At 45.0% G+C, this 14,346-nt stretch overlaps 1 protein-coding gene and 1 non-coding gene across 7 annotated transcripts in view; both read left to right on the plus strand.

Moving 5' to 3' along the window:
• Window positions 1-13,965, plus strand: part of Fry (FRY microtubule binding protein) — a 388,874-nt gene extending 374,909 nt beyond the window's left edge. For 4 of the 6 annotated variants that reach the window (XM_041677848.1, XM_041677844.1, XM_041677843.1 and 1 more), the window contains 4 exons: window positions 4,415-4,432; window positions 5,995-6,105; window positions 10,797-10,999; window positions 12,509-13,965. In XM_041677848.1, the coding sequence (XP_041533782.1) occupies window positions 4,415-4,432; window positions 5,995-6,105; window positions 10,797-10,999; window positions 12,509-12,767 (591 nt within the window). In that variant the 3' untranslated portion in view covers window positions 12,768-13,965. The remainder of the gene's footprint in view (window positions 1-4,414; window positions 4,433-5,994; window positions 6,106-10,796; window positions 11,000-12,508) is intronic. The other 2 variants (XM_041677846.1, XM_041677847.1) reach the window with 1 other exon arrangement.
• LOC121465223 lies at window positions 3,573-3,673 on the plus strand. Its single transcript, XR_005976647.1, has one exon. It is a non-coding gene; the product is annotated as a small nucleolar RNA U13 (small nucleolar RNA).
• Window positions 13,966-14,346: the final 381 nt, after the last annotated feature.

Consider the following 14,346-nt stretch of genomic DNA (forward strand, 5'->3'; position numbering starts at 1 on the left):
CTGTAAGACGGTCCCTTAGAAAGGCAGTTATGTTCTTTTTAAAGCTCTAAATGCAAATGAAGTTCCCATACGGCCTAGGGAAGGAATTCCAGCTGACAAAAGCCAAGGAAGCCATTAGCCGACTAGGAAGCTGCCACTAGCCCACCTAAGTTCTGGAGTTTATCATAGTTGGCCATCACCCAAGAAACACACCTTTGTGCCCTAAGAGCTGAGTGGGAGGAATCGGTGACATTCCTCAGGACCGAGCCCGAGCCAGCAAAGAAAGCTCATTTGCCTTTACTGACTGTCCTGCTGAGTTCCTTGGATAGGGCCTTGTTTTGTAAATGTAAACAACAGTGATCTTCGCTTAGGACTGTGTCATCTTTAACCCAGCACTTATGTCATAACACCAAAAGGGAAGCCCACACCAGCGGCGCTGACCTGCTTCTGTGCTTACTGAATATGGTGTTATTTTTGATGAGCTCCCAGGAGTCTGCAGTGCCGCCCTGTACGGTGCTGAAGGGCTGGCTCACCTGTTAAGAGCACTGGCTGCTCTTGCAAAGGACCCAAGTCCAGCTCTCAGCACCCATATCAGGTGGCTATAACCCCAGCTTCAAGGGATCCATCCAGTCAGTGCCTCTGGCCTCCACAAGCACATACGCATGTGTGTGCATGTGCACGTGCTTAAAATAATTTTTAAAAACTGGCCCTGTAGCCTGGTGGTGGTTGTGTACGTCTTTAGTCACAGGCAGGTGGGCAGGTGGATCTCTGAGTTCAAGGCCAACCTGGTCCACAGAGCAGTTTCAAGACAGCTAGGGCTACACAGAGAAACCCTGTCTCAAAAACCTAAAAGTAAAAAATAAAAAAATAGACCTGGCCCTGTGTACCTAATCTGATAGCACTCTGTGTGTCCGTACCAAAGAACGAAGCTTGTAGACATCCAGAGACTTGAAGGGCCTTGGTCACTAATGTACAACCTAGGCTTTAAGGAAACCCCTTTCAAAGCCCAAGAGACACTCATGACCAGGATCCAAACAACTCCTCAGTATGTTTACAGTCGCCACACACATCACTCTCCTGAGATACTGACAGCAGATGAGGGAACGGAACCAGGAATCAGAGCTGGGGGGTCTAAATGCCCCCTCGGTAGCATGTGTAGATCCCAGTGATCGACAGTTTTGTTACTCATTGGACCATGTGTTAAATACACTATATTAAACTGACAGCCCAAAAGTATATTTTTTGTTTTTTATTTCTTGGGGGGGGGGTGGGGCTTTCCTTTTAAGAATTTCCCTTGCCAAGGATTAGTAAGGGAGTAAGGTAGGTGCTTAAATATATAGACTCATACTTGGAATTAATCAAACTGGTGTTTGTGGTAGGGGCTGAGACAGGGTCTCACTATAAGCCCAGGTTGGCCCCAAACTCTCAATCTTGTGTACTGGCAGCCTCTTAGAGATCCTACTCCAAGGTCGCCTTCATAGTATGAAAAAAAAAAAACCCACAAATGCAGCAAGGACTAGACTTTTCTATATGAGAGAAAAGAAGGAAACCTAAGACAAAAGGTTCCTAATGGAACCTTTTCCTTTACTTCACCTTAAATAATATCTTTCTTTCTTTTTTTCTATTTATTTATTTATTTACTTATTGGGTTTTTTCGAGACAAGGTTTCCCAGTAGCTATGGAGTCAATCCTAGAACTCACTTTGTAGACCAGGCTGGCCTTGAACTCACAGAATAGAGATCCACCAGCCTCGGCCTCCTGAGCACTGAGATTAAAAGTGTGCACCACCACTGCCCAGCTAATTTCTCTACACAGTTCCATTTCTCTCCCAGCTACATCTACCTTCTACACAGCCACACATCTCTCTACACAGTTCCGTCTACTTCCTCACAGTTCCATTCTCCACACAGCTAGACACCTTCACACTTCTTTACACAGCCGCCTCTCTCGTGTCTCCTGCTCCTTTCCACACATTCAGCTATGTCTTCCTGCACACGCACACACACTCCTCTCACATCTCCTGATTCCCCATGCATCATTCCGGCTTCTTCCCACAGCCAAAACCTCTGGACAAATACGAACCACATCACCAGGGTCACAGCACTGCTTGAGCAATCAATAAGAAACAGAACCATGCTGATCACAGGGTTTCTCTCAGGCTAGGGAAGGTCACACTGGCCGGGCAGTGAGTAAAGTAATCACGTAGCTCTGAGTGGTCAAGGTTTCCCAGACAGAAAGTGGCCTTGAAATTCAGGACTTAAACAAACAGTTGGTTAGCTGAAACTTGAGGTTGGGGAATATGTGCAAAAGGTCCATTGCTGAGAAACTTATGTCTACTAAAGTTGCTTCATGCTCTGACCTTGAATCAGCAATAAATCCCTGGAAAATTGACCTCGGGTATTTGTCTCCAGGGGCAACCAGTTTGCTTTGAATTTGTTCTGATGTCTAAAATTAGCTGTCTTAGTGACTGGGAATAACTGTTTTAAAAATTTGTTTATTTATTATATATATTCTTCCTGCCTGTGTCCTTGCAGGCCTAAAGATGGAACCAGATCTCATTATGGGTGCTTTTAAGCCACCATGTGTTGCTGGGAATTGAACTCAAGACCTGTGGAAGAGCAGCCAGTGCTTTTATTTTGACTGCTGAACCTTCTCTCCAGCCCATACTATTACTTTCTTATGTCACTCTGAGTAATGAAAAATATCCTAGTATTAATTCTATTGATCAGAATTGTAGATTAGCCAGGTGATGGTGGCACACACCTTTAATCCTAGCACTTGGGAGGCAGATCTTTGTGAGTTTGAGGCCAGTGTGGTTTATAGAGTGAGTGCCAGGACAAGCTCCAAAGCTATAGAGAGAAACCCTGTCTTGAAAAGTCAAAAATAGGAAAGAAAGAACAAAAACAAATTATACATATTAAGCAGAAATCATCTTCCTGACCATCCACAGCTATGTCTGTGCCCAGTAGACGGAACATTTTCACAAGATAAACACTCAAGCAGAGGGAATAGTACCATTGCTGTCTTTAGTGGCACATGAGAAAAATTACAGTCAGAGACAAACACTTATCTACAGCCAGTGACCCCACAGCCTTACCAAGTGGAGCTCCCCATTAGGGTAGGTTGGCCTGTTGAACACTAGTTTCCAGCAAGTGTGGAACTATAGGTGTGCTCCACGAGGCCTGGTTGAAACTGATTTTTAAATTTTTTAAACATTGTCCTCAAGTTGTGGTACCACCTATCAACATTTTCCACAAACTGGCTCTATAGTTGCAGTGTCATCAGTGATATTTAAGAAATGGCAGCTCAGGCCGGAGAGATGGCTCAGTGGTAAGAACACTGGCTGCTCTTCCAGAGGTCCTGAGTTCAATTCCCAGCAACCACATGGTGGCTCACAACCATCTGTAATGAGATCTCGTGTCCTCTTCTGGTGTACAGGCAGAAAACTGTATACAGAGTAAATAAATCTTAAAAAAAAGAAATGGTAGCTATAGCTGAACATGGCCCACTTTGTAAACTTTCAATATGTAAATAACCAGTTTTAGATTTTTCTTTTTTTAGGAATTGTTTAGCAGATAAAAATAATTAGAAGGGTCTTTTTTAGGTTCTTAAGCATGACAGTTGGGTGTTTACACCATTGTGGGACATGTACCTCCTGCAGACCTTGTTACAATATTGGCAATTACCTGTGAAAATTTATTATCATAGAAAATCAAATACCTGGCAATACTCAGGTTGCATATTTGTTTGAGAGGATACAATGTTTACTCCTTTGAGCTAGCCCCATCTAGCAGCCTATCTATCACGTGTTTTCTATCTAAGGGCAGGAGAGATGTCAGTGGCTGAGAGCATCCCTGCTCTTGCAGAAGGTCTGGATTTAGTTCCCAGCACCCAAGTAACTCCAGCTCTTGGGAGAATTCAGTGCCTCTGGTCCCCGAGGGCACCAGCACTCATGTGCACAAACCCACATAGACGTTATATTTCCCAACTAAAGAAAACTAAGCGACGCTGTAGTTGCCACAGGGGGCAGTTCTTCAGATTGCTCAGCTGCCCTCCTAGCTTATGTTCACTTGCTGTTCACATCAGTGCACTCAAATCATCAAAAAGCAAAAAGAATCAATAAAAAAAATAAAAAGTGGTTACTTCTAGTCTTCCAGGCTGACTCAGAGAAAAACTACATCAACTAATCAGAGAATCCCAAGGACTAAAAGCCATGTTTTCCAGTGATGTTACCCACTAAAGCTTGTTTTTTAACCAGACCGCTGTGCATGTTTCACGGGTACAAGACTGGCAACTGCTAGCCAGGTCTGGGCCAGCAAAGCTAACACCATGGCAGCTCTGCTCCCGGAGGAGGGCTGTGCTTTCTGTCGCATGCCACACTGACCCTATCCTTTCTTTCCTTTCCTTTGTTTCCTGCGCCATGCTTGCTGCGTAGCAAATGGAATCTCTTGCAGTAAGTTAACTTTCTTTCATATTCTTTGTCTGCCGAGGCATGGACCCCATAATGAGCCTTATTTTTACTGTTAACCATTGTATCTTTTAGCATGTCTTCCCTTTTTGTTTAATTTTCTTTTCTTTGATAGATTGAGATGCAGCAGCTTATTGGTAGCTTTCCAGGATGCTTTTCCCCCAAAACAGAAACCTACAATGCTATGAATTCTCATTCTCTCCATGGGAATTTTTAAATAATAAATACCATCATTTGGCATTTAGGAAAGTCAAGAGTTTTCATGGCTAGATTTCACCCTAAATTGGGAAGATAACATTATTTTTAAACACTTTTTTTATTAATTTGCAAGATCCTGGCAGTTGCATTTCATACCAGATTTTGTAGGGTTCCCATTTTTAAAAAAAGTTTAAATTATCATAAGGAATTTTACCGAAACAACCTAAGTCCCAGATTAGTTAATTAGTGAACTACTTCTCCACTCTAAAGCTATTTGCCAATACTTAAAAAAAGAAAAAGTCTAGACAGAATTGGTTTTCTCCTAGAAGGAGGAAAGTTTGGGGAGCGGGGGAAACTTCATTCAGCATAGTCTTAGCATGAAATTATGTATATGCATCAATTTTAATAACTTAAAAATCAGGATCAAAAGACATTTGTGATAGCAACAGAGTATTCTCCAGAAAATTTAAAGTTCTTGTCATTTATCTCCTTCCCCTGATTTGGGAAACGTGGTTTAAGTTTCCTCAACTCTCTCAGTTCTGAGATGAATTCCTGGTGAACATCCTTTAGACAGCACAAGGCCCCACTTACCCAGCCTTCCCATAGCCTCATCTAAACCCAACAGCGCAGCCCTTGCATGTCTGGTTTACACTAGATGTAGATCGCTTTCACCAGAGACAAGTGAGTCATGAACTCCTGTCTGCTGGAGGCTCTCCTCTTCCCTCTGTCATATCCGTGACTGTCATTCTCTGCTATCCCATGACTGTGGAAGCCAGCCCATGGTTGACCTAAATAGGCTACGTAGAGAACACCGCTCAGAGTGCTGTGAATATTGGTAATGGGATGACCGGGGTTCCTTTCTCATCACAGTGTGTCTTGTATTTCTGCCTTCAGGGGTGGCTGCCCCCTAGGTGGCAGCCCAGACTTCTACAGTCATCTCCCAAGTAAGCAATTCAACTTGCAAACTTAGCACCTAGAACTAGTTAGTGTTCTGCCAGTCATTAATAGAAAGGATTCTTGGCTGTTTCAAAGCAGTTTGATGCTCATAAAAATTAATTCAGCTGCAATTTATAGGTATTTCATTGGTAAATTCAGCGGAACTGCGATTCCCTCCATCCTCTCTCTAGCCGATTCCAACCAGTCATACTCCATTGTAGAGAAACAATATTCTGTATTAACCACGACGGTCTCGCTGATGTTGTGGAGTGGATCTGGGTTTGCTTTGCTCCGAATGTAAACAGAGTTAAGGTTCCCCATGTTCCTAAAGAACCGGTGTGTGTGTCGCTTCTCGCCAGTTTTACAGAACGAGCTCTAATGGCTGTCCGTTCCCATGCGCCCTCCCTCTCTAGCAACTGGAGCTCTGCCAGAGGCTGTACAAGCTGCACTTCCAACTGCTCCTGCTCTATCAGTCCTACTGCAAGCTCATCGGCCAGGTGCACGAAGTCAGCTCCGTGCCAGAGGTAAGTCCTCCATCTCGTCTCCACAGAAAAGCCGCCGGCTGTCCTGGTTATTGGTTTGGTTTGGTTTTTATCCTCCATCATCCACCACGCTTATAAAATGGTACAAACTGGGTTAGTTGTTTTTGTTTGGTTCGCCTTTTTTGCATATAATTCTTACTTTGTTCAAGCACCAGTGAAAAAGAAATATTTCCATTTTCCATGCTGAATGGTTTTCTGGATCAGGGCAGCAGCTAAGGTGAAAAGAGTAAGATAGCCCCGCATTTGGGGGCAAGTCCCCCCCCCATGCCCTAAGTTACACCCACACACCGATGGGTCATCCTTTGTGAGAAGCCCTTGTGTCTCCTCCTTGGCACATAGCCTTTCATACCTGCCAGAATCATAAGGGAAGAAAGAAATGGATCAGTGTCTGTTGGTTTTCTGCTCCCTGCGTCAGCATCAGGATGCTTTCATGCGTCTAAGTGTAAAAATTACAATCAATGGAGCACACTGCTTCCAAAAGGGCTCCAGTTCCCCTAGGAGTGGAAGCGAAAAGGTGGCCATGTGCCCTGGGGAAGCACAGAGAACGTACGTCTGATTTACTAAAGGTGAGGAAGGTTGGATCCCAAGAGCTGTTCTGTAGAAGGCTACCGTGACCACAGAACAGTCTTACAGGACCAGGGTAAGCAATGGAGCTGGACACTCGGGAGGCAGAGCCAGGCGGATCTCTTGTGAGTCTGAGGCCAGCCTGTTCTACAGAGTGAGTTCTAGGACAGCCAGGGCCACACAGATAAATCCTGTCTCGAAAAAACAAAAAAACAACCAACCAAAAAAAAAAAAAACCCCACCAAGAACTATCTTTATCATGAACACGGCAAAGTGGCAGTAGGAGAGAGAAGTAAGCGCAGGCAGCGAGAATAAATGAATGTCTGAAAAGAAGGAAAGATTAGCAAATGCAGCGAATGCTCCACTGTCCATATTTTTAAAGCAACTGTAGCAAGATGATCAAGTTGAAGTACCTAATGCATAAGAGGACTCAAACAACAGACAAACACCCAAACAAACAAGCACGCTGCCTTGAGGATAGGCTAGGGTACAAACCTTAAGTGAGAGAGACAAAAACACTCATCCTCTCTACCCCCAGGCTGTCAACAACTCAGAGGCAGGAAGGCTTTCTTGTTACACATGAGGATTGCGAGGAGAGAAGTCAGTCCTCAGTCAGACAATTAAAGCAAGCTTTATTTAATACTGGCCAGGAGCTTTTAAAGGCAAACCCACAGGGTTACATTCTTCCTGCCTTTGTCGAGTCAGGAACAAGCATACATCCTGATGCTCTTTCTGCCTACATATCTCTCATCTATGTCTGATCAAGCACATCCAAACTGTGGAAACATGTGGATGGTTATCTTATATGAACAACAGCCTCCAGGGTCTCAGAGTGGCACTCCTTAGGCAAGTGGGGCTTACAGGCTAACTTTAGCCCTTACAACATCTGCGGTCACCTGGCAGTGCAGTGGCAAGCAGATCTTTGTGTGTTCAAGGCCAGCCTGGTCTACAAGAACTAGTTCCAGGACAGGCTCCAAAGCTACAGAGAAACACTGTCTCAAAAAACAAGAAAACAAAACAAAACAAAAAAAATCTGCAGGTCTTTGTTGTGGAGAGCCTACTGTCCTCACAGGCCTAGAGTTTCACAGAGGTGCCATACTCCAGAGAAAGCTCCACCCATCCCAGGACCCCTGGGACTATACTGCACCATCTTGAAAGGCAGCCTCTACTACAGAGCACCCTGCTATAGAAGACAGTAGTCACTTCTGTCTCTTTAAAATTCTGCCATCGCCGGGCGGTGTTGGCGCACGCCTTTAATCCCAGCACTTGGGAGGCAGAGGCAGGCGGATCTCTGTGAGTTCGAGGCCAGCCTGGTCTACAGAGCTACTTCCAGGACAGGCTCCAAAACCACAGAGAAACCCTGTCTCGAAAAACCAAAATAAATAAATAAATAAATAAAATTCTGCCATCATTGTTACCATACTCACTGATGGTAACAAACCGTTCCTCAGCTGAGGGGCCTACAGCTCCCTGCCCCCCTATAGAAGGTGCTACTATAACCTGCCCATATATACCCATTCAGCCACACCAAGTCCCCATATAAATTGTTACTATAACTTGCCCCTAGAGTCTCGGAGCTGATGACCAGAGGCTCAGCCATGACTCTAGCACCCAGACTGGCGTGGCACTTTATTCACAGAGACCAGCCATTCCAGGCCACCAGAAAATCCTCTCCAGAACTGGCAAAACAACTCTGATGCCTCAGTACATAAGCCAGTCTTCTATAGGGGATTAGATCTTGACCCACAAGGGCAGACACTACCTTGAGACTTGTGACTGCATGAAACACCAGGGCAAGATCAAGCCACACAAAATCCCAGCATGGAGGGGGGAGGTGGTCGTGGACCCACCCCTAGCTGAGCTCAGGCTCCACTGGCAATTCATGGCTGCTGGGAGAACAGCCAGTTTTCTTCAAGGAGTCAGCCCCTGAGAGGCTACTCATGATCCAGTGACCCCACCCCCATGAACATCCTGGTAGGACAAACACATTGTATAGAATTCTCAAATAATTTTTTGTTGTTGTTGTTTTTGGTTTTTTTTTTTTCAAGACAAAGTTTCTCTGTGGAACAGTCCTAGCTTTTGTAGACCAGGCTGGCCTCGAACTCAAGAGATCTGCCTGCCTCTGCTGGGATTAAAAGTGTGCACCACCACCGCCCAGCCCCCACATAATTTTTAAAAAGACAACCTCTGCACTGCAGGTAGAGGCTAGCCTAGTCTACATAGTGATATTCAGGACACTCAGGGCTATGCTGAGAACCCGTCTCAAAAACAAAACAGGGTCCATGTTGACAATTATATTTGAGTACTTATGTACCAAACTTCACTAAATATATATCTTTTTGTGGGGAAGGGGAGTTCGAGACAGAGTTTTTCTGTACAGCCCTTGCTGTCTGGGAACTCAAGTCTGTAGACCAGGCTGGCCTCTAACTCAGAGATCCACAGGTATAGTGGTCTTACACTTGGAAAAACACTGAAACACACACACACTCACTCTTATCACACACACACACAAGACGAGTTCTTCAGTAGCATAACAAGCTATTTGAAGCCAGCCACTTTATAAAGTTTATTTGGTTCACAGTCTGGGAAACTAGGAATCCAAACAATATGTCACCAAGTCTGGCAGTGTCATACCTTTTAATGGGGCGCCTGGCATCTCTTCATATAGACACTTCTCCCAAAAGACCCCCATGGGGGGAGACTCTCACTCAAGTCTCAAGACAACACGATCCCCACAATAACACACGAGACTGTTCTTGCTGAATGAGGTTTATTGACAGGTACCAGTGCACTGGGGCTAAAACTCATAACCCACGCAGGGGAGGGGTTCGACCCCCAAGTCACTGGGAGAAGGGGTTTTTTGTTTTTTTTTTTTTGTTTTTTGTTTTTTTGAGACAGGGTTTCTCTGTGGCTTTGGAGCCTGTCCTGGAACTAGCTCTGTAGACCAGGCTGGCCTCGAACTCACAGAGATCTGCCTGCCTCTGCCTCCCGAGTGCTGGGATTAAAGGCGTGTGCCACCACCGCCCAGCTCACATTTGTTTTCTTTGAGAGAAGGTCTACATTATGCATAACTGACTGACCTGGAACTTAACCAAGTAGACTAGGTGGTTTCCACCATACCTGATTTACTAGTTTTTAATCTCTTACTGGATGCTGTTAATCCATTAGACTTTCTCAGAGTTATGTTCTATAAAGAAAAGAACAGTCTGGGTAGTGGTGGCATGCCTTTATCCCATCACTGAGGGGAGGCAGAGGCAGGAGGATCTCTGACTTCAAGGCCAGTCTGGTCTACAAGAGCTATTTCCGGGATGGGCTCCAAAACTATAGAGAAACCCTGTCTCAAAAGAAAAGAAAAGATAAGAAAAGAAAACAAAAAAAGGAAAAGAACAGGTTGGGCATGGCAAAATACACCTTTAGGGCCAGTACTCAGGAGGCAGAGTCAGGTGAACCTCTGACTTCAAGGGCACTCTGGTCAACATAGTGAGTTCCAGGACAGCTAGGACTACACAGTTAAGATCCTTGTCTCAAAAAAGCAAACAAAAACAGTACTATGTACAATGCCGGGCTGGCACCTGGCGTTTGGAGCAGGATCTACCCGAGTCCAGACCATTCTCGGTGCACCCTACCTCTTTACTTATGATGTCCTTTCAAGTTAAACAAGGAACTGCCAGTACTGAGATCGAACCTTGGACCGTGTGCAAGCAAGCCGCTCCACTGAGCTGCATCCCCAGCCCAAACGGGAAACATTTCAAACGATGTCTCCTTTCTCTAAGGAGAGCACCCCAGCAACCCCGGGACACAGAGTGATTTGATGCTTCTAATAACCCCCTCCTTTTTACACACCATGTAGGTCAGTGGGGGTTGGTTGTTGTTTGGTTTTGTCCGCTTTGAAGCCAGGTCTCACTGGGTAGCCCAGGCTGGCCCCAAACTCCTGTGTTCTTCCTGCCTCGTTCTTCCAAGTACCGGGATGAAAGACCTGTACCACCACACCCGGCTCCCCTTATTTACAGAGATGAATTAAACTTCTGCTTAGCCAGACCTCATGACCAAATTTGTTTGATGAGACTATGTCAGCCTGCACCTAAATATGCTGCATTGGTTTTAAACAGCTGCTGAACATGTCCAGAGAACTGAGTGACCTGAAGAGGAACCTAAGAGAGGCTACTGCGGCCATCGCCACGGACCCCCTTTCCAGCGAGGGGGCGTGGTCAGAGCCGACCTTCACATCCACAGAGGCCGCCATCCAGTCCATGCTGGAGTGTCTGAAGAACAATGAACTTGGCAAGGCACTGAGGCAGATCAAGGAGTGCAGGTGATTCCCTTGTTCCTCCCAGGGATGGCTGTAGGAAACACAAACTTAATCCTGGCCCCGTGGTAGTTAGGGGCACCCTGGCCAAGGTTGGAATGTCTGGACACCTTACCCGGCTCCTCTTAGGTTTCATACTCCCAATGCCAAGAGGCTTACCCACAACCCCAGACCTTACATGTTACAAGTATTGGCGTTGGTTCTGAAAGGGAAGCTCTTCAGAATATACCCCCATATAATTTCAAGCTAAACTGGATGTACATTTTGGGGTTTGTCAGGGGGCCAACCTCGACAAGATTACCTTTTTTCCAGAGTGGAGGGGTGGGAATCTGGAAATATAGTACAGAGTACAAAGACGTGAACAAAAATGATAAAACGCAGAAACACATAGGATAGTATAAGAAGAGCCAGGCGGTGGTGGCGCACGTCTTTAATCCCAGCACTCGGGAGGCAGAGGCAGGCTGATCTCTGTGAGTTCGAGACCAGCCTGGTCTACAAGAGCTAGTGCCAGGACAGGCTCCAAAGCCACAGAGAAACCCCGTCTCGAAAAACCAAAAAAAAAAAAAAAAAAAGGATAGTATAAGAAGAAAATTTCAGTGAGTACTGAAAATCCGTCTGTGTTTAATTTCCAACAGCTTTATATACCCTGATTTCAAAAGAACAAAAAGACTACATTAACACACAAATTGAAAGTCATGGGGTCCATTCATCACTCACGCCCTGACTCACGCCCTAGACCAAACACTCTGTAGGCAAACCACTCCCTGGGTGGAATCCCAAGTTATTCCCATAAAGGGAACTGGAACTGAGTTGGATCCTTAGACTTTTGTTTTAGGTAGGAACCAACTACCTCCCCATTTCAGGAGCTACTAGCTACACCTGTTGACAACAGCCTTGAGAGAGCAGAACTCTGATTTATAATTAGGTAGGACCTTTGTTTGAGTTAGAACCAAAACAATCTCAAACTAAAAACGGAGTCCCGAACTCTCTGACCTTTGGCCTCTTTGGGCCTCCACAGGGCTTGTGTGAACATAGGTAAGACAAAGATGGCTATAGCAAATAAGATCATAAGATTCAGAGCTGGAGGGATAGCTCAATGGTTATGAGACTGCCTGCTCTTCCAGAGGCCCCAGGTTCATTCCCAGCACCCACATAGCGCTCACAACCTCCTCTAACTCTAGGTCCAGGGGATCTGATGTCCTATTTCTGTCTCTGTGAGCACTGCACACACGTGGTGCACATAAATTCATACAATAATACATACATAGAAAACAAGTTTTAAAAGAGCATCCTATTCTGGTATTTTTATCACTAATAAGCAACATTCTAAAACCGATTATAGCCATATTGAGACAACTCTCAACACACTAGAGCTCAAGGAGTTCTGTGCTGTAGATGAGTCCGTGGAATGCGTGGGTACCATCTCAGGAAAAGGCTGAAGTGTCTTTTTATGCTAACCAGGACTCATCCCTCCCAACTCTGATTCTAATCTCTGCTGTGCTTTCTTCACCTCAGAAGCCTGTGGCCCAATGACATCTTTGGAAGCAGTTCTGACGACGAGGTCCAGACACTACTGAATATTTACTTCCGTCATCAGACTCTGGGACAGACCGGTACTTACGCCTTGGTGGGATCTAACCAGAGCCTGAGTGAAATCTGTACCAAGCTGATGGAACTCAACATGGAGATCCGAGACATGATCCGCAGGGCCCAGAGCTACCGGGTCCTCACTGCCTTTCTCCCAGACTCCAGTGTTTCCGGCACTAGTCTCTGACAGGAGCCTCCCGTCCCCCATGGTTTCCAAGCTTGCAGTGCTGCCATGCTGGGGCAATGCCATTCAGTGTCTTCTCAGCCTTCGCAAGGCTTGGACAGAGTGTTCTCCCTTTTGTTACCTGTAGGACTCTTTCTAAAGAAGATTACCCAACTTCCAATGTGTAGCAATACCGTCCAAACTGAGGCCGCGTAGGACCTCCCGAGACAGACTCTCTACCCATCTTGCTGTGTGGCTGTCATTCACTAAGCCAATGCAACCCGCTCCCGAAGGAATGACTTCTGTTGCATTACCAAAGCTGACCACGCTGAACGATACTGTCCTTTCTAGAAAGGGTTTTAGATTGGCAAAAGTGCAATGTTTTCCTTCACGTGAAAAAAAAAAATTTATATTCTAAGACTTATCCGTTAGTTCCCTTTCTCCTATTTTTCGGCCTTCTTTTTGTGGGATTTTTTTTTTTATTGGGTTGGAAAGGGGGGCAGGCAGAATGAAGCTGGCCACTCAAAACCTGTTAGGACGGTCAAAAGCTGACAGCCTGTGTGCTTGAAAAGGGAACTGTAAACGGGCTACAGCTTAATGTACACTGTATCTAAATGAGGCTGCTATGAAATACCTTTCTTATGTTGCTAGGCTACTGTTGCTGCAAACCCTGGATCTCTCCGCCCCAGGGCAGTCCAGATGGATTCTTTTAGAGGCTCTCTGCTGTTTTTTACAAGAGGATTGCTTTAATCAGCATTATTTATACTACAGAAGAATGAGTGTGCACTTGAATTAACTTTGCCATTTTGTAGGAAAAAAAATTATTCACACAAACCCCAAGTCCTTTCATCTGTCATGCATGCATCTTTTAGTAGCCATTTGGATAGCCGGAAGTAGAATCATAAAGGGAAGATATGAGTTGCCACTTTAAGAATAATGTCATGTTTTCTTTGTAATATATGTGTAAAAGGCCATTCTTCAAGTTTCTCCCTTGAGCGCAGTGCTGCCGAGTGTTCGATGTGGGCATGTGAATCTGTTGCACATCCAAAGCAGAGTCAGAGTTTATCTATGTAACTTATTCACCGTGTAAATACATTTCAAGTTTTTGTGATGTAATCTTGATAATTCTGTTCAGAATTGCCTTTAGACTAAAAAAAAAAAAGGACAAAATACATGTTGATCATGGATTTCATTTCCAGTTAATTAAAATATTTGCCTTTGACACGCCTTTGGAGTTTTGCATGTGGCTCTGAGGTATACTGTATTCTGTGAGGATTCTGTGAGTGACATACACCGCGCCTGTGCAGCGTATGGCCCCTCAATCCAGACATAAGCACAGCCTTTGGAAGTAGACACCAAAATAAGAAAATGACTTTATTATTTTATTATTATTACTTTATTATTTTACATGTGTGTGCGTCTGAGTATATGTATGCAGTTATGTGTGCCATGTACATGCAGTTGCGTGCAGAAGCCAGAAGAAAACATGGGAGTTACAAGTGATGGAGAGCCCTTGTATGTGGGTGCTAGTAATAAAACCCTGGTCTCCTGGAAGAGCAGCCGGTACTCTTAACTTCTGAGCCATCTCTCCAGCCCCTATCTC

The sequence above is a fragment of the Microtus oregoni genome, unplaced genomic scaffold (genome assembly GCF_018167655.1).
Source record: "Microtus oregoni isolate MIOR12 unplaced genomic scaffold, Mior012 000029F_ref0000214, whole genome shotgun sequence".
Classification (NCBI taxonomy): domain Eukaryota; kingdom Metazoa; phylum Chordata; class Mammalia; order Rodentia; family Cricetidae; genus Microtus; species Microtus oregoni.